Raw genomic sequence first — 20,278 nt, forward strand, 5'->3', positions numbered from 1 at the left:
ATGAGCAAGACAGACCACCTCCTGCGCTTCAGTAACCTAGAATCTATCAGATGAGAGCTAGCAATGAGTAAATGCTTTCTATAAATTCCTTATAATAATTTCCATCCTCCTTTTACACACAGAAGAAAAAAATTGAGGCTCAGAGAGGTTAAACCACTTGCCCAAGGTCATTTTGCAAAAAATGGCACCAATCATTCTTACTCCAGAACTCACTCTTTGGAGCCACTAGCAACACTTACTTCCTTCTTAAGTTTGCACTGAATCCTTTGCACTGAGTAAATGTATGAACAAGTAGTAGCAACAGGGCTTTTGCATAAAAGTTACAGAATTGTTTGCACTATCAGCACTTCTAACATCCAATTGTACACAGATGTTCTTTATCTGAATCTGGAGCCAGAGCCAGAACTTTGCAGGAATTGGGCCACCTGGAGTGACAAATCTGAATGACAAGGAATATCTAGCACTAGCCTTGGACTTGGGGAGGACTCTCCCCTGTCAGAGCCCTGCAGCTATGAAATTGCCCAGCTATTCCCACCACTATCATCCCAGTCCAAACCCCATTATCTCTGGCTTGGACAATTGCAGAAGTCTCTTGATGAGTCTGCCTGCTGCTACCTTTTGTCCCCCAAATTCCATAATGCACACAGCAGCTGGAAGAATCATATACCAGAAACATATACCAGCACATGGAACTTCTCTGCTTAAAACTCTTATCATGGCTTCCCATCACAATTAAGAAAAAAACTCAAAAACATTCCTTAACCTTGAGAATAAAATCCCCAAAGGGCTCTGCCTGGCCTGGTTCCATCCACTTCTCTAACTTCCTTTCCCAAGCTCATTTCTGCCTTAGGGCTTTTGCCTGTTCTGTTTCCCCTGCCTGTACCTGCATCCTCAGGACTTCACATGGTTGTCTTCTCCCTGCCCTCAGGTTCTTGCCTTAGATATATCACCTCCTCCAGGAAGCCTTTCCTGCCTGACCACCCTATCTAAAGTTGCTGATACCTCTCCCAGTCATGCTCTATCACTTCCTCTCGCTTACTTTTCTTCATGGCATTTAACACAATTCAAATGAGCTGGTTTGTTTTTTTACTTGTTTATTAACTGTATCCCCCACCAGAATATAAGTCCATAAGTGTAGAGACGGCCTATTTTATTCTCACTGTATTTCCAGTGTTCAGAGTAGTACCTGGCACATAATAGGTGCTCACTAATTACTGGTTGAGGGAATAGCATTTCCAGACTGGGAAATACCTTTGCCTTCTATTAAATTAATCTAAGGTTTCTCAACCTTGGCACCATTGACATTCAGGGCTGGAGAATTCTTTATTGCGGGGCTCCAACCTGTGCATTGGAGGATGTTTAGTAGCATCCCCGGCCTCTACCTACAAGATGATGGCATCTTGGGCACGGATCATGATGATGGAGGTGATGAGAAATGAACAGATTAAAATATATAATAATATTATGTGCAACTCCATGGAAATGAATTCCTTAATTTTAGAAATGAAGGAAAGGGCCAGATGGGGAAGGATCTTACCTTAGGGCACTGTGGCTTGCTCAGTTTTTCTCCTCCAGAACAGGGGCTCACCGCTGTGTCCACAGCACCTATTTACTTATCATGCAGTAAATATGTATTTGAAAGCATAAATGAGTAAACATGGGGCCCAACTATGGCATCCTTAGGGAGGCCTTGCTCACTTCTCTAGGTAAATCCTTCAGTTTTTTATTCATTTCTGGAGATTATTTATTTGATCGATTCTGTCTCCCCCACTGGACAAGGAGCTCCAGGGGGGGCCGTATTCTTTGTTGACCCTGGCACAGGGTCTGGCATACAGGAAGCTCTCAATAACCAGCTGTCCAAAGTAACATAAATGAATGATTGACTCACCAGGCTTTATAAGCTAGCTCACCCTTCACTCTCTCTTCCCGTCACCTTGCTTTATTTTTCTTCTTAACCGTTATCACCAACTGCCACACTGGATATTTATTTGTTGATGTATTCATTGCTCACCTTCCCCCACTAGAATCTAGAATTCCATTCTAGAATTAGATTTTAGAATCTAGAATGGAAGCTCATGAAAGCAAGGGCTATTTAAAATTGCAATCTTTTCCCCCTACCCCTGCCTCTATCCCTCTCCCCTGCTTCATTATCCCCACTGCGCTTATCACCGTCTGACATATTCTTTGACTTTCTTGGTTTTGGTCTGTTTCCAACCAGCTCCACAAGGGCTGGACGTTTGCGTTTGGTTCATAGCTGTATCTCGGACGCTTATCTTTGTGCCTTTCACACAGTAGGCGCTCAAGCCACTTTATTGACCGGATGAAGGAAGCCGGGACTGAGAGGCAGGCAGTGGAGGTAGCCCAGTTGGGAAGGGCCAAACCGCTAGGCGCCCCTCCTTCGCCCAAAACCCCAGCCCGCCCCCAGCCTCACCAACGGGCTGGCCCGGGCAGGCAGGAGTTAAGCGGCGCGCACGCTTCCGACCCGCAGGTGGCGCCGTCCCGCCTCGGTGCCCGACTCTGGGCTCTCAGAAGTGCGGGACAGAATCGCAGCGAGCGCGGAGCCGAAGCTCAGCCCCGACTTGTTGATCTCGCCCAAGCAGCCACCACCGCTGCCGCGGGAGCAGGAGAAGGAGGAGGAGGAGGTGGAGCAGGAGGCGCCGCCCGATCCCGGTCTTGCCACCCGCGCCCCCAGCGCCCCCAGCGCCCGTCCGCGCCCCCAGCCTTGGAGAGCGCGCTTCGGCCCCGCAGCGCCTGCTGCTCCGGCGCGTCGCCTGCCCGTCCGGCGTAGGCCGGGCCCAGCCCGGCCCCGGGTCCGCCGCTGCCCGCGGGCTGGGGCGCCCGGGCGACCGCGGCGATGCGCGGTCCCTGGCCCCGGGAGGCGGCCACCCTGGGGGTGAGTGTTGGGGCGCGCGGTGGGGGCGCAGGGGGACACAGGAGGGGGGCTCGCCTGCCGCGGTTCGGCCTGTTGGTCTACCCAGGCTCCGCGGTTTCAGGCTGGGGGGTGGGGTGGGTGAAGGGCCTGGGCCCGGGGAGGTGCGCGATCCGCATTCTGGGGTGAGGGGTTAGGGCGTGAGCTTCACATGCCTGGGGGCTCAGAGGAGCCCCTGAAATCACCAGTGCGCGGAGGGAGGAGGGCTCGTTTTGAAAAGGCCAGAAAATTCAGCTCATTTCCCCGCCTCCCACCTCCCCCACCCCTTCCCTTCCAAGCCCCGGGAAAGGCGCAGAACCCGGAGTTATAAAAAGCCACCGCAGGAGAGGAGCGAGGAGAAGGAGGAGGAGGAGGAGGAGGAGGAGAAGGAGGAGGAGGAAGAGGAGGAAGACAAGGAGAAGGGGGCGGGGAAGGAGCGAGGGGGTGACGGCCCAGGTGGATCCCCAGGACTCTGTTCCCCCCTCCTGCCGTGGGGCAGGGGGCGCAGAGGGAGGGGCGGGACCCCGCGCAGAGCTTGGCTTTGCGTCTTCACGGTTCACCTCGTTGCCGGAGAGACCTCAAGAGATGCTCCCGTGGCTTGGGGAGAGGGGTCGCTTCAGGACAGTGGGGCTTCATGACCACCCCGTCTGTTGTGACCGACAGGTGGGCACCTGAAACCCTCCGGAATTCCTCCAAATCTTTAAAGGTTTAGAAAAAGCAATCCCGCTGCCACCCCCAAGCCCTCAAATCCTAATTATCTCGGAGCGGGGGAAGGAAAAGATGAGAAGTTAAAAAAAAAAAAAAAAAAGTTTTCTCATGCAGCTCCCCTCTTCTCCCCATTGCGGGGCCAGGTCGGGGACTGGACGGGGAGACCGAGGGAGAAGCGAGTTTCAGCACTCGAAGGGGCGGACAGCGCCCCAGGCGGCCAGGTCGGGTCCCGGCAGCAGAAGCCCGGGGTAGGGCCTCCTGGGCCCCCGGGGCGCCTCTTGGGGACCCTCTCCCCGCCCCGAAGGGCGGCCCCTCCCTCCGGCCACGGGGTGGGGCGGGCTTCAGCACCGGCTCGAGGGACAGCGCCCAGCCTTTCTGTGGGCCTGAGCGGCTTAAGCGCCGGGAAGGTCAAGGCCGGCTAGGGCCCGGGTGGAGAGGTGGGGAGGGGCTGCGCACAGCTCCCTGTTTGCTGACCTGCGTCTGCTTTCTGCCTCGCAGCCGTCGGGATGGAGGTGAGAAGACGGCCGTGACACGCGCCCGCGCGGCCCCCTGCGCCCCCAGCAGCCCACAGCGCTCCCTGCCCCCCTCCCCCGCGGCGGCTGGCCTTGCCCTCCAGTGACAGCGGCCTGGGGGGGCAGGGGGGGGCGGGGGCGGCCGGACCAGCGATGCCGGCGGGCATGACGAAGCATGGCTCCCGCTCCACCAGCTCGCTGCCACCCGAGCCCATGGAGATCGTGCGCAGCAAGGCGTGCTCGAGGCGCGTCCGCCTCAACGTCGGTGGGCTGGCGCACGAGGTGCTCTGGCGCACCCTGGACCGCCTGCCCCGCACGCGGCTGGGCAAGCTGCGCGACTGCAACACGCACGACTCGCTGCTGGAGGTGTGCGATGACTACAGCCTCGACGACAATGAGTACTTCTTCGACCGCCACCCGGGCGCCTTCACCTCCATCCTCAACTTCTACCGCACCGGACGGCTGCACATGATGGAGGAGATGTGCGCGCTCAGCTTCAGCCAAGAGCTCGACTACTGGGGCATCGACGAAATCTACCTGGAGTCCTGCTGCCAGGCCCGCTACCACCAGAAGAAGGAACAGATGAATGAGGAGCTCAAGCGTGAGGCAGAAACCCTACGGGAGCGGGAGGGTGAGGAGTTCGATAACACGTGCTGCGCAGAGAAGAGAAAAAAGCTCTGGGACTTACTGGAGAAGCCCAATTCCTCTGTGGCCGCCAAGGTGAGTGTGAAATCTAGGGGCTGCTGGGCTGGGGCATTCTGCCTGTGTCCCCAAATCGAGGACCACGGCTGGGGGACTCTGGCTTAGTTCCCAAATGTGAAGACCAGAAAAGAGGAAGGGCTATGGCTGAGATCTCAGAGGTGAGGACCAACAACCCCTTCAGACTGTTCCTATGTGGCACTGGCCACCTCATCCTTTTATCATTCAATAATTTATACCCCAACTTTGTTGGAGAAAAGGATTTACAGAGACTTATGAAAACCCACAGCAAGAGAATGGACACTGCAAATAAAAAGGGCACGGAGAGGCAATAAAGCTTTGGGATGGAGTAGAGTTGAGTTTGGTCTATTCTACATAATGGTCCCTTGTGGATGCCCAGACCTGGGCTGGAGGGGGGTCACCCTGCAATTTTAATACTTATCCCTATATTTATAACCTCATTTTGCCCCAAGAAGGGAATGAAGGCAGCTTATAGACATACGTGGAGGACGTTGAGATACTGTCAGGCGGTTTTAACATAAGTGAGAAAAACGAGGCAAAGGGACTCTGAGGGGTGGGTGTGTGCGTGCATGACGCATGCAGCTGGCTGTGGATGCTTGTGGGCGAGGGGTCACCCCTGGTTTGGTCTTTCTTAATTTGGTGAGTTGATTCCAAGAATGGTTTGATGCAGCTTCTAAAGATGCTTTGGCTGTCGGAAGACGATGTAAATTTTGAAATAGGACAGAAAAAAAATGAGGCAATGTGAAAAATAAAGCAGGAGAAAGAGGCAGGAATGAGTTCAATCACACTGGGTAGGCCAGGGAGTCCTGTGTGCTCTCAGATAAAAAAGCAGAGGCTGTAAGGGACTAAGAAAGGATTGGGGTGGGAGTCAGGCCAGGACAGGAGGTCATTTGTTGATGAGCAACTTCTCTGTGTCAGGTTGGGACTCGGGGATGCCTCAGAGAGGTGGGGGCCTGTCTTCACGTGGCCAGTGTGCTGGGATTTGGGAGTAAATGACAGCACAGTGTGTGCAGTGCTATAAAAGAGGCCATGTGGGACCCAGGGGGAGCCCAGAAAAGAGAGGTGTTGATGTCAAAATCCAGGAAAACCGAGTTGGGAAAGATGTGTTGAACATAACTCGTTCTCTGAGAGCAGGGCCAAAAAAGGGGGGCAGGTAAATGTATTCATGGCGAAAGGAGAAAGAGAAGAGGAAGTCTACGTACCAGCCATGATGTATTAGCTAGGGCTGCCTCCTGTCCAGCCTGGCATCTCATTGTGGGTGCTCCCTGGCTCGATTGCCCCCCACTAAAGGCCCACCTACAGGGCTGGGTCTGGAGCGGGTTTTGTGGGGTCCTTTCTCCAGATCTGTCTGCCCAAGGAGAGGCCTTTGAGAGTGAATGTAGGACTGAGTGGCTGGTTGGAGGGTGGAGAGAGGCCCAAAGGTTTTCTCTCTTCCATGTCGACTCTAAAGAGGACAGAGAGATTCCTAGGCCTGTTTCCTCTTCTGTGGGCTGCCTCTGGCCATAATCCTGCCCCAGGTTTCATGTCCAAAAAACCTCTCTCTTAAGGCATAGTCACTCACCCTTAACCGGCTTAGGATCAACAGACTTATTTTGCTATTTCCAGGCCTGACACGGGTTCTTCCCCTCCACACCTGGTTTAGACCCAGATATGACTCTCCCTCCTTCCTGCCCTGTCCCTAAGACAAGAGAGTGAGGGGCAGAGGAGGGGAGGGTCACTTCCCCAGAAGAAGCAGGCAAAAGGCTGTGTTTGGGTTGGTGCCTGACATCTAGGCAAGTAGCTCAGGCTTGCAAAAGGCGCTGTTTGGGAATCAACAGCTTCATCTCTCCCTCGGGTTAATCCGCTCACAGGGACGAGTTTCATGACCTCTCTGTGATCCTAGGCTGGGGCCGCTGGCTAGTCCTAGCAGATGGACGACGGCCTAGGATATTCTGCAGCCAAGGCTGAAATGGTGAGGCAGGCAGGCTTATTGGCCCTCAGTATAGAAATCCTGCCATTGATCACATATCTACTGTGTATGAAGTATAACAACACGTTTAGCCTTATACCAATTCTCTACTATTATCCCACCTTTCACAAAGAGGGAAGATCAGAGAGGTTAAGTAACTCACCTAAGGTCGTGCGACAGGCCAACAGGAGTAGCCAGAAATTCAAACTCCAGTGTGATTTTGAAGGCACGGTTCTCTCCATAGTGATTAAGTACCATAGTCTCCTCCGCAGTCTCCCTGCTTCCACCTTTGCCCCCTGTAATCCATTCCCCATTCAGCAGCCGGAATGAGCTTTTCTAAATGTTATTGGATCGCATTATTCATCTGCTCGAAATGCTCCAGAGAGGTTTCCCATCGCACTCAGAATAAAGTCCAAACGCTTCACCACGAATCCAGCTTCACGACCTCTCTGAGCTCATCTCTTCTCTCCTCTGTTCACTCAGTTTCAGCCCCACTGGCCTCCTTGCTGTTCCCTAAACAGGTCAGGCTTTATCCTAACTCAGGACCTTTGGACTTGCTGTTCCTGCTGCCTAGAATTCTCTTCCCCATATTGTCCCATGGCTGGCCGCTCCTCCTCATTCCCCATAGGAGCTGGTCCCTGCTCAAGTGTCCCCTCCTCTGAGAGACCTTTCCTGACCCCTGATTAAAACAGCCTCCCTCCCCTTACACTCTGTCACATATTGCAGTGTCTTTGCTGCATAGGGTTTAAGCACCATCTGAAATTATACTTGCTTCCTTGTGTTTCTCCGTTTCTCCCCCACAAGAGTATAAGCGTCGAGTTGTATTCACTGCCCTGTTTCCAGCACCCAGCGTGGTGCCTGGCACAGGGGATCTCCAGATAACTACACGTGGAATGAATGAATGGCACAGGCAATCAGTCAGTCACTGTGTCTCAGGATCTGGGAATCTGTCATTCCTTCCTCCCAGCCCACCTGCAGCCCAGTTCTCTGTGCCTCTGGCCTCCTTCAATCATTTGTTCTTTGCCCTCCCCACCCCCATCCAGCCCCCCAACTTGGATGCTTTGCTTGTCAGAACAGCAAGGCCTGTAGAAATTTCTCAGAGGTCACAGAATAAGAAGTCAAGTGGAGGATCATTGCCGGGTGATTGTGAGATACAGAAATGGCCATACCTCATATATTTAAGAGCAAGGACAGACCTGGGTTCCAAGCCCATGTTCACCCCCTCCCCAGTTTCTGGCCTTAAGCAAGTTCTTCACCTCTCCAAGCTTTAGCCTCCTAAAGTATAGATAAAAGGCCCACCTTGCAGGGTCATCATAAAATCATGTTTGTCAAAATTTAGCACAGTGCCTAACCCACAGTACGTAGGGCTTATTGTTATAAATAATCGGGAGCAGAGTCCTTTCTCTATGGCTGGGTGGGCTGAGTTGCAGCAAGCCCTTTCCTTCTGATAGCAGTACTGGAAGGCTAAGCTGCCACTGTTAATAATTGATGGATGTTCTGGCAACACAGAGACAAACCAAAGCACAGGCCCTCGCCTTCCCCATCAGGGGAGTGAAAATCAAAATCCATTAGGCAAAAGGCAGTGTGGTTGATTCTTGTTTGGAAGCTGGGGTCAGCTTCATCAGAGTGACATGACCGCAGTGCTGGGCCACCACTGAGTTTCTGCTTTCTGGGGAAACTACAGGCTTTTCTCAGTAGGAGAGACAGGGAACTAATTTGCCAGGCCAGGAGTGTCTGTGGTCCCTGGAAAAGTCTCAGGGTTAAAGCCTGAGATAATTTCCTAATTTCCAGAGTAGCTGCTGTTTATTGTGCCAGGCACTGATTAGTGATACTTTATATGCACTATCTCATTGAAATCCCTTCAACAATTCAATCAAGGTAATCTGCCAGTTTGGGCTACAAGTCACAGATAGAAACCTGGAAGTGGCTTCTGTAAGGAGGAAGGTGCATCTTCTCACTTAACGGGAAGTTCCAAGTAGCTGCTTTTGTGTTAATGGTTCCATGATGCCATTAGGATTCTAGATTCTTTTTGTCCTTCTGCTCCTCCAACTCCTGCAGGTGGCTTGGTCCTCAGGCTGGATGCCTCATCTCACAAAATGGCTACCTAGTTCCAGACTTCAAATGTAGGCACATGATGTCTGACCAGTGAAGAAGAGCGTGTCCTCTTATGTGCCACTTTTTTTTTTTCTGCAAGGCAAACCTTTCCCAGCAGCCCCCTGGCAGACTTCTTTTTAAATCCCATTGGCCGGCATCAGGTCATATGCTCATGCTCTATCTGCAGGGAAGCCTGGAAAAGCGTCTGGCATTTTCAGATGAGGGAGGGAATGGATTTGATGAGTGGTATTAATATTCTTTTATAAAGAGGAAATGGAAACTCTGAGAGGGGCAGTCACTTGCCAGAGCTCACACAGCTAAGTGCTCAGTCAGTATTTGCTGAAGGAATGAAAATGGCAGAGCAAGGGTTTGAACCCAGGTTGGTCTGGTTCCCAAACCTGTGCTTCTTCAATCTGGAATCTTGGGCAGCTCATTCAAGCTCTCTGAGCTTCAGTGAGATCATCTGCCAAATGGTGATGGTATAAGTGCCCACCTGTTGGGACTGTTTTAATGATTCAATGAGATTTCAGATGGTGAATGTAATTTGCAAATAGAAAGTACTTTATACATATGAATTATTATTATTATATTCCATTGTGAGAGTATTCTTTATTTAGAGACTTTGGTCAGTACTTTGCCCACCACAGAATTTGATTAAAAATCAGCTCTGGGGACTTCCCTGGTGGTCCAAGTGGATAAGACTCTCTGCTCCCAATGCAGGGGGCCTGGTTTCAATCCCTGGTCGGACAACTAGATCTTGCATGCATGCCTCAACTAAGAGTTCTCATGCCACAACTAATACCCGGTGCAGGCAAAATAAATAAATAAATATTTTTTTAAAAAGCCTCCCCTCCCCGCCCAAAGAAAAAGATTCAGCTCTGGGGTCCAACAGATGTGGTTCATTTCTACATTGCTTACCAGGAATATGACCTTGGGTAAGTTCCTTTCCTCCTCTGAGTGTTAGTTTCCTCCTCTAGAAAATGGGAATTATAATGGAGCCTGCCTCTTAGGGCCATTAGGAGATAATCTGCATAAAGAGCTTAACCCAGTGCCTGGCATGTAATAAATGTTCTATATGTGACAACAGTGATGATTAGTATTATCACTGAATTCCTCTCTTCTAGCTACTCCCCTGGTTGGCAACATCCCCTATTACAGTGTTGATTGTAGGATCACCACCTGCCCCCTTGGGATTTCATGCCTTTAGTGTGATGATGCTTCTACTTCCTTGACTTGATCCAGGGGAGATTCATGTTTTATCATCAAGAAAAATGAGGGAAACCAACTCAGAATCCATGGGGCCCCTCCAGTGCTATGAATCATCTGGCTGAGGCTCTTGCTGGCCCGGGTCAGTCATCCTGGATGTTTGTATTGGGTTGGCCAAAAGTTCGCTCAGGTTTTTGTTATGGAAACCCTGAACGAACTTTTTGGCCAACCCAATATGCCAGAGATTCAGAATCCCGGCTGTGGGGTCACACAGACCTGGGTTTGATTCCCAGCCCTGACATTTCCTAGCTCTGGACTTTGGACAAATCATTTCATTTCTCGTAGCTTCCATTTCCTAATCTGTAAATGAGGATGATAATAAAAGCTACCTCCCAGGGTTGCCTGGAGGATTAAGTATGATCGTGCGTGGAAAGCACTGAAGCCACGCTTCATAAATCCAGTATCCTGATCTGATAAGGGGAAACACGGAGGATGCTTCAAGGACTTGCCTGGGTCACACAACAAGTTGGGGAAAGATCAGGGGCCATTTTCAGGCCTTTCTGCCCCTCCCTCCCTCCCCCCCGCCCCCGTTACCCTCCCTGAGGTTCAGGGGTATTTCCATTCCTCCAGGATGCTTGACCAGGATCATACCTGGGCAGCTGGTCTCCCAGGGTTTTTGAAAGGCTACAAAAAGCTAGAGATTGTGAAAAAGTTTAGGAAGGACAAGTGCTGGCCAAATGAGCAGTTTGGCCAAAGCTTAATTAACTGAAAGAGAACAAGCACGCATTAAGCACCAACTCCATACCCAGCACTATGTGTACTTCCTATACTTGATAGTGTCGTGGATGGGAGCCCTGATTTTAGGGTTGCCCAAGTTCAACCTGTTGTGGATGGGACCAAGTTCAAAATTTGACTCCCCTGTTACTCACCATGTGACATGTGACAAACTACTGCACCTCCTTGTGCCCCGGTTCCTTCAATCATAAAATGGGGGCAATAGCAGGGGCTGCCTCATTGAATCGCCACCAGAATTAAATGAATTAATGCATGCAAAGCGTTTCAAATAGGGTTTGACACATAGAAAGCCCTCAGTAACTGTTAGGGGTTTTGTTTTGTTTTGTTTTTAATTGTCATTTCATTTAACCCTCTGGACTCTCCTGCCAGTTAAATAAGATCCTTTTCAAAAATTCATTATTCTTATAAAAAGATACGTGTTCATTATAAGGTGAGGTTACATAACTTTGCTCAACGTCACATAGGCAATTGGAGAAGAACGGGGACCCAATCCTGATGGGGAAGATATGGTCAGTGTCCCACCCATATCCTTTTAGCTCTTACCTTTTCAGTGCCACTAGCCCAACTCCCAGCTGCCAGCACCTGCAGTTCTTTGCCTAGAAACTTCCTCTGGCCTGTGAAGTCCAGTAAAGAGAGGGAGTTAAGGCCCTACCTGGAGGGAGCAGCCCTCAACTGATGACTGATGGGGAAGGTGTATAATACTTCAGCTCCCTCCCCCTGGATGGGGATATAACTCAGAGGTTCATGGTCCACACTGGCCCCAGAGTTCCTCAGCAGAATTCAGTCCCAGGTGCCCACAGTGGTTCCTTGCTTGATAGTGCACTCTGTTTGGCCTCTTTGCCTTCCCTGTCTCACGTCTCCTCTCCCCTACCAGTGTTTTCTAGGATCACTTCCTACATAAGCCACTTTACTCAGATCTTTATCTTAGGATCTGCTTCTAAGGATGCAACAAAAGACCTGTGGGAAACCTCAAACTCCTATCGGGGATCATCTTGCAAGAAAAAATTCCAGGGCTGGTTGGGCTCGGTCAGCCTCATTTCCAGCTCCTGGAGAAAATAAAAACAATAGCAGCCGCAGCTACCACTGTGCCTGACGCAGTGCAAGGAGCATTAAATGCACTGTGGTATCTGATTCCCACAGTCACCTCACGAGGGAGGGATAATTATCCTCATCTTACAGCTGTGGAAACTGAGGCCCCGAGAGGTGAAGTGGCTGGCTCAGGGTCACACAGCGAATGGGAGGACTGCGAGCCCATGATCTGGCCTCTGTGCCATGTGAATGACCTTCAGGAAGTGAGAGAAGAGCTCCAGGATGCCTCTTCACCTTAGGGAACTGAAGTGCTGCGGAGGTGAGAGACCTTCAGCGTCTCCCTCCTAACTTGGGAGTGTTCCTGGCTCCTGCTCCATTATGACCTTGACCCCAAAGACTACGGGATGGGACTATTGGAGACACAGGGTTAGCATTAAGCATTATTTTAATAGATAATTTAAATATTAAGATAAGGCCTTACCTTCTCCCTGACGTGGGATATTCTTGATTTTGGTGTCTCTGGTAGAGGTGGGCTCGACTGGATGGGGACAGGGACAGAGGCACACCCCTGCCCCCAAATTGGAGGCAGGTGGGGCGGGAGCCGGAATTCACATGTTCGTATCCAGAGCACCAATTCTCCTTTAAAATTTTCCTGATGACATAAATAGCAAATAAGACGTAATGTTACCACGTGAGACATATTCCTGCGGGTACGGGTATGGCCTGGGTTCCAATTCCACCACCGCTGCTTCCTGGCGGTATAAGCCCACAAGTCACCTCACCCGTGCTTGGAATGGGAATAATAAATAGGGCACACTTCACAGAGCAGGGTGACCACCACTGTCTGAACATTTGGGTCACCTGAGCTTCGACAAACACCCATACCTGGACCCCACAATTGAAACAATCTCTGGGTGATTTCTTTTTTATTTGTGGTAAAATACACATAACATGAAATTTACCATCGTAACCATTTTTAAGTAGATAGTTCAGTAGTGTTAAGTATATTCACATTGTTGTGCAGCCAATCTCCGGAACTTTTTATTTTGCAAAACTGAAACTCTGTACCTGTGAAGCAATAACTCCATTCCCACCCCTCAGCCCGTGGCATCCACTCTTCTACTTTCTGTCTTTATGAGTTTGACTACTCTCGGTCCAGTATTTGTCTTTTCATGACTGGCTTATTTCACTTAGTGTAATGTCCTCAAGGGTCCCCCATGTTGTTGCATGTGTCAGAATTTCCTTCCTTTTTAAGGCTGAATAATAATACATTTTGTGTATATACCACATTTTATTTATCCGTTCACCTATCAATGGACACTTGGGTTGCTTCCACCTTTCGGCTATTTTGTGAATAATGCTGCTAGGAACGTGGCTGTACAAATATCTCTTCGAGACCCTGCTTTCAGTTCTTTTGGGTGTATATCCGGCAGTGGAATTGCTGGATTATGTGGTAATTCTATTTTTAATTTTTTGAGGAATCTCCATACTGTCTTTCATGGCAGCTACACCATTTTACATTCCTACCAACAGTGCACAAGGGTTCCAGTTTCTCCACATCCTCACCAACACTTGTTATTTCCTGTGTTTTTTTGGTTTTGTTTTGTTTATCGTAGCCATCTTAACGGATATGAGGTGGTATCTCATTGTGATTTTGACTTGCATTTCCCTAATGATTAGTGATGTTGAATACCTTTTCGTATGCTTGTTGGCCATGTGCATATCTTCTTTGGAGAAATATCTATTTAAGTAAGTTGCCCATCTTCTAATCGGGTTGTTTGTTTGTTTTTGTTTTTTGGTTTTTAATTTTATTTATTTATTTATTTATGGCTGTGTTGGGTCTTCGTTTCTGTGCGAGGGCTTTCTCTAGTTGCGGCAAGCGGGGGCCACTCTTCATCGCGGTGCGCGGGCCTCTCACTATAGTGGCCTCTCTTGTTGCCGAGCACAGGCTCCAGACGCGCAGGCTCAGCAATTGTGGCTCACGGGCCTAGTTGCTCCGCGGCACGTGGGATCTTCCCAGACCAGGGCTCGAACCCGTGTCCCCTGCATTGGCAGGCGGATTCTCAACCACTGCACCACCAGGGAACCCCGGGTTGTTTGTTTTTTATTCTTGAGTTGTAGCAGTTTCTTTATATATTCTGGATATCAACCCCTTATCAGATATGTGATCTACAGATATGTTTTCCCATCTGGTAGGTTGCCTTTGTACTCTGTTGACTGTGTCCTTTGAGGCACAGAAGTTTTAATTTTTGATGAAGTCCAACTTGTCTATGTTTTCTTTTGTTGCCTGTGCTTTTGGTGTCAGATCCAAGAAGTCATTGCCAAATCCAATGTCATGAAGTGTTTTCCCCATGATTTCTTCTAAGAGTTTTATACTTTCAGGCCTTGCATTTAGGCCTTTGAGCTTTGTTTACAAACTTTGGGACTCTCATTATTATCACTAACACATTTCTAGAAGTCTGACTCTCATCTGCTTCTGCCATGCTCTGGGTGCAGGACATCTCTGGCCTTTCAACCTCAGCGCTGCTGACATTTGGGGAGGGATAATTCTCTGTTGGTGGGGGCTGTCCTGTGCATTATAAGATGTTTAGCAGCATCCCTGGCCTCCACCCCCAGGTGTTGCATGAAGAGTGGGCATTAGAGAAATAAAAGATGAGCAGCTGCCAGGAGGATGTTGCAGCATTGCAGTCAAGAGAAGATGGCGGGGGACTCGCTGGTGGTCCAGTGGTTAGGACTCGGCACTCTCACTGCCGGGTCCCGGGTTTGATCCCTGGTTGGGGAACTAAGATCCCCCAAGCCACACGGCACAGCCAAAAAAAAAAAAGAGAGAGAGAGAAAAGATGGCAGCTTGGAAGAGGGAAGTAAGTCAGTGAAAGGTGGCTGGATTGGGGATACATGTGGGATGTAGAGGCAGTTCCTGGGCAACCACAAAACCTCAGCCTCCACCAGCAGCCACAGATGCCCAGTCCATGTGATGGGTCTTAGGCCCTGGCCATTTTCTAGCTGTGAGTCCTTGAGCCAAGTGGCTCAGTTTCCCCATCTGGAAAATGGGCCCAATCACAGCCCTTACCTTACAAAGAGGTTGTGAGGATTAGATGATATAATATAGTAAATAACAATAAACAGATAACACCCACAAGTTCAATAGCAGCTGTTATTATTAGGATTGGTTGTATTCATTTATTCAACAAGATTTATTGAGCACCTACTGTGTGTCGAGCACTGTCCTAGGTGTTGGGAACACAGCACAGAGAACAAAACAAAGATTCCAGCCCTCATGGCACTGAGATTCCAGTGAATAGAGAGATTAAGACCATTCAAAAAAGAAACAAATACAGATACTTCCTGGAGCTGAGAAACTGTGAAAAACAAATCATGAGACAGTCAGAGGAAGACGAATGCTAACTGGATATTTGATGTTATGGCGGAATGAATGCTATTTTTTAGGTGTAATAATTGCTATTGTGATTATGTTTGGAAATATTTATATTTTAGAGATACATACTGAAGTATTCATGGATGAAATGACAAGATGAAATAAATACGCAATATTTTGGTTGTAGCAGGAGACACGGAGAAAGGTTAGCAGGGAAGGGGGTGGGAGTGTTCGGGTACGGGGTGTTTAACCAGGATGGTGAGAAAAGGCCTCACCAAGAAGGTGCCAATTAAGCAGAAACCTGCAGGAAGGGAGAGAGGGAGGCATGTGGACTTTGGCGGGGGAGAGTGTTTCTGGTGGAGAAAACAGCACGTGCTAAGGCCCTGGGGCAAGAACATGTCTGAGGCAGTCAAGAAACAGCCAGGTGGCCAGTGTGGCCAGAGCAGAGTGAAAGCAGGGGAGCTAGGGAGGTAAGATCAGAGGGATGACTTTGTTGCTGTTGGACTTTGGTCTTCCCTCAGAGTCTGAGCCTCTGCACTGGCCTCCCTGCCTCCAGCTGTCCCCTTCCAGTCCCATCTCTGCAGGGAACCCAAGCCATCTTTCTCAAGTGTAATCTGCTCATGCTAATCATCCCCTTCCAAAAACCCTTCCATGGTTCTCACTGCCCCCAGAATAAAGTCCAAACTCCTCAGCCTGACCTTCAAGACCTCAGCCAACCTCTCCACCTTCGTCTCCCCCGTCCTCTGTCCATGGTACACCCACCTTCTTGCATTCCCCAAATACACCATCCTTCCTGGGTCCTGCTCCACACTTCTGCCCAAGCTGATTCCTCCGCTTTGCACTCCCTTCTCCCTCTTGTCTGCCTGCAGCCTCTCTCTCCTCACCCTTCAAGGCCCAGCTTCTCCCTCCCTCCACCACCCACACCCCCATCAGGCAGCACTGCCTGCTCCCTCCTCTGTGCTCCAGAAACCTGACGTTCATAACTTCCTTGCACAAAACGCTCTGAAGACTAGCTTATGAGTTTGTCTGTGGATGCCAGGCCTGGCCCACAGAGAGACAGGAATGCTTAAGAGAGCAGGCTCTGCAGCCCGACTGCTTACATTCAAATCCTGGCTCGATGATGAGTCAAGCTGTGTGCCCTTGGCGGAGTGAATTTCTCTGGGCTTCAGTTTCCTGATCCATAATCTGGGGAGCCTCATAACAACCAGAGTAACAATTCTATTTCTTTCTTTCTTTTTTTGGCCGCACTGCGCAGCTTGTGGGATCTTAGTTCCCCAACCAGGGATTGAGCTCGGGCCCTCGGCAGCGAGAGCTCGGAGCCCTAACCACTGGACCTCCAGGGAATTCCTGTGACAATTCTATATGAAGCACTCAGCAATCCCTGGTACTCAGCATGTGTTCAGTACGAGTTAACCATTGCTGTTATTATTAATTTTTATTGCAGTTTCGTGTTAGTAAACAATTGTTGAGTGAATGAATGAGCAAACTTGCATGATCTTATGGTGATTGATCAGAGGGGTCTCCCATACAAGGCAAAGGTCTCCCAGGTGTACCCCCTCCAATCTCCTCCCACCTTCCTTATCTCTACCTGCCCACTACCATCCCCATACTTCCTGGGCCAGGAAGAAGTGACTTCTGGCCTTCCATTCACAGCAAGGAGGTGCAATTGAATTAGACACTTGAGGTGTTCCTTCACACCCTGTCTGCTCCATTTTTGCTCTGCAGCAGGGCTGATCTCCACCATAATTGCCCACCATGGCCTGGCAGACAGACACCGTCTTTGAGAGAATAATGTTATATTGGCCAATTCCACATCATCATTCACATCCGCCAGGTAATGCACCTGGAATCAAACAGCTTCTAAACATAGAGCATTATATTTCACTAATTGCTACCTAAGGCCCATCCCTGAGTCTTTCCAAGGCCTGTGTGATCCTTGGGGCCCCTTACCTTGGCCAGCATTGCTTCTCAGAGTCTTTGTAGACCCAACAGTTCGTACCGAAGAGGCAGTGCATGATTGCCCTGCCAGGGGCATGAGAGAACAGAAAGAAAGGTGGAGATAAGATAATGTTGGGGGACTTCCCCAGCGGTCCAGTGGTTAAGACTCTGTGCTCCCAATGTAGGGGGCATAGGTTCGATCCCTGGATGGGGAGCTAAGATCCTGCATGCCGCAAAGTGTGGCCGCCAAAAAAAAAAAAAAAAAGATAATGTTGAACCAGCCTTCAACATGTCTAGAATTCCCACTGAATAGATCAATTTTCTTTTATCTCTTATGCTGTGGGTATGTTTACACATCCCTTATTGTTCCTTGAAATACTGACCGAAATTTGATTCAGTCATTCCCTCCTATTCCTGGGACAATCCTATTGGATTCAAAGTTAGTTTCCTTTCTAGGCTTCTCTGGTCCTTCTAACTTCATGTGGGTATATGTGCATGTTTTGAGGTCCTCCTTCAATGCCACCTGTTGTCTGTGTGACAAACATTTATTGCATGTTACTATATGCCAGGCATTGTGCAGGGTGCGTGAGAAGCACTTGTGTATCTATTGGTTTAGGATTCCTTTGGTTGTGGGTGACAAAAATACAGTTCAAATGGACTTAATCAAAAAAAAAAAAAAAGTGTAATTGAGAAGTCCTGGGTTAGGTAGGGCTTCAGGCAGGGCTGGATCTGGGGCTTAAATATGTCATCAAGAATTGCTCTCCAATCCATCTAAGTCTCTTCTTATCCATGTTGGCTTCTCAGCAGGCTGTGCAAACATGGCTGGAAAGACAGCACCCAGCAAGTGTAGGCTTCCATCCTGGGGAAAAGCACGTCTCTTCCCCAGTAATGCCAGCAAAATCCCAGGGCTGATTTTCACTGGTCCATCCCTAAGCCAATCACTTAGCCAGGTCTGGGTCACATGACAATGGCTGGTTCTGAGTTGGGACTGAGAATGGGAAACAGGGGGTTCTTCAAAGAAAAATTGAAATACTGTTAGCAAAAAAGGAGAGAATAAATGTAAGCTGGCAAAAATAATCCATAGCCATTATGGAGTTTATAGCCTGCTGGAGGGAGATAGGCATTAAACAAATAAAAAGTTAAATGAAAGAATAATCACAAAGTGTAATATGTATGCTGGGAAGGAAAGAAGGTGTTTAGATAGAGAATAACAAGCCAAGGTCAAAGAGGAGTGCAGGTGGCCCTTTCTGAGAACCTGAACTTGATTTCTCTCCTTCCTGAGCTGCAGAAGTGATCTTCTTCCACAAATTCTGTTTCTACCTCTCCTGCACCATTTAGCATGCTCCCTCGTGTATTCTATTTTCTTCTAAACTTGTATTATTGCCCCAACTAAAGCAGGATATTCTCAAAATCTAGGACTGTATCGTACTCAGTTCTGTGTTCTAAAGCAGGGTAGGCTGCCAGTTTTGTAAATAAAGCTTTATTGGAACATCAACACGTTCATTTACCTATTATCTATGGTTGCTTTTTGGTAACAACAGCATTTACAGGGAAAGTTTTCTGACCTGTGTTCTAAAGTCACCCCAGGGCCTGATGCAGGGGAGGGGCTGGCTTTGTCAGAGGGGGTTTGTTGGAGGACTGGAGGGAGGGAGGGAAGGCACAAGTTAGCCATGTGACCTTGAACAAATCACTTAACCTTTCTGGGCCTCTGGCTCTGTGTCTTGCAATGCCAGCTGCCCCTTCTCATCCTTCAGATCTTGGCTCATATGCCACCTCTTCAGAAAGGCCCTCCCTGACCTTGAACAACCAGTTTGGACTTGGTGGCATTTCCACTCTTTCAATGATAAAATGTCTCTCTGGTTTATTTTCAGATTAGGCCCACTTGGGGCACGTGTCCTTCCCCTCCTCTTCACCAGTGTTTTTCCTCCTCTCATATGCCATCTCCCTGGTAGGATGAGTGGAAAGACCTCTGGCTTGGAACTCTGGAGGCCTGGGTTCATAATCCTAACACCGCCACATGTGAGCTACGAGACCCGGGGCAAACAGACCCATCATCTCTCTGGGCCTCAGTTTCCCTACCTGGAAAATGGGCATGGTAACTTGCCAAGCAGGACTACTGGAAAGACAGGTGCACTCATCTGTGCCAGAGTGGCCAGCACTGCGCTGGCCAGGCACGGATGCTCCGTTCATGTTGTTGGTTTTCCTTCTCTCTTCCTTTTGTCAAGAGGGAGAGAGGAAAGAGAGGCTAGCCCAAACCTTGCCTTAATCAGGCCTCTTATGACACCTTTGCCTACTTGAACCCTTCATGCAATGGCTGTGCCAAGGAGTGACTGGAGAGCGGGGGGCTTAGACCCTCCCCCCAACCTTCTCCCCAGTCTCCCTCACACCCCGCATCCATTGATGTGGGCACGTGGATCCTTCTCCATCTTACATAAAGCCCCATGCAAATGCAACCCAAGGCAAGTCCCCTAGTTCCCGCCCCCCTTCCTTCAGGTTTCTACCCACCAGTACCCACCCCCTGCATAAAAATTTTAGACTCTTGCTGGCCTCACGACTGGGAGGATAAGCCAATCCAAAGAGGTGGTTTTCAACACTCAGTTAAGGAGGCAGGAGAGAGTGGTGGGGACTGCGGTGAACTGGAGCATATGTGCCCATCCAAGGAGGCAGCTGCTATTCAGCTCAAGGCTGGATTCTGCATCCAGACCAGGTTCTGGGCCCAGCCAGAAATTTTAGCTTTCACTGAGATATCCCCATTTTTCAACGTTGCCAAATAATTTTTAAAAAATTAAAAACATTTGAGTGAGCCAAACAGAACACGTCTGGGGACCACATTCAGCCTTTGGGGCTCCACTTCTTGACCCCTGCAGCATAGAACCTTCGATGGCTAGAAATATCAGGGGGTGATCACTTCTTGCCTCTGAGACCCTCCCATCCTGAAGTGAGTGGGGAGGAAGGGTATAGAGCCTGGGTGTCAGAAGTAATAGGTCCCCTCTCCCCTCTCCTTACTGAAGCACAGCACAGGGTGGCAAGTGTCTGTTGAATGA

At 49.4% G+C, this 20,278-nt stretch overlaps 1 protein-coding gene across 1 annotated transcript in view; it reads left to right on the forward strand.

Annotated features, from left to right (window-relative positions):
* Positions 1 to 2,810: 2,810 nt before the first annotated feature.
* Positions 2,811 to 20,278, forward strand: part of KCNB1 (potassium voltage-gated channel subfamily B member 1) — a 111,318-nt gene continuing 93,850 nt past the window's right edge. Inside the window, exons 1-2 of the mRNA XM_059898768.1 lie at positions 2,811 to 2,893; positions 4,115 to 4,848. Coding sequence (XP_059754751.1) covers positions 4,282 to 4,848 — 567 coding nt within the window. The 5' untranslated portion in view covers positions 2,811 to 2,893; positions 4,115 to 4,281. The remainder of the gene's footprint in view (positions 2,894 to 4,114; positions 4,849 to 20,278) is intronic.

Source organism: Balaenoptera ricei, chromosome 15 (genome assembly GCF_028023285.1).
Source record: "Balaenoptera ricei isolate mBalRic1 chromosome 15, mBalRic1.hap2, whole genome shotgun sequence".
Classification (NCBI taxonomy): domain Eukaryota; kingdom Metazoa; phylum Chordata; class Mammalia; order Artiodactyla; family Balaenopteridae; genus Balaenoptera; species Balaenoptera ricei.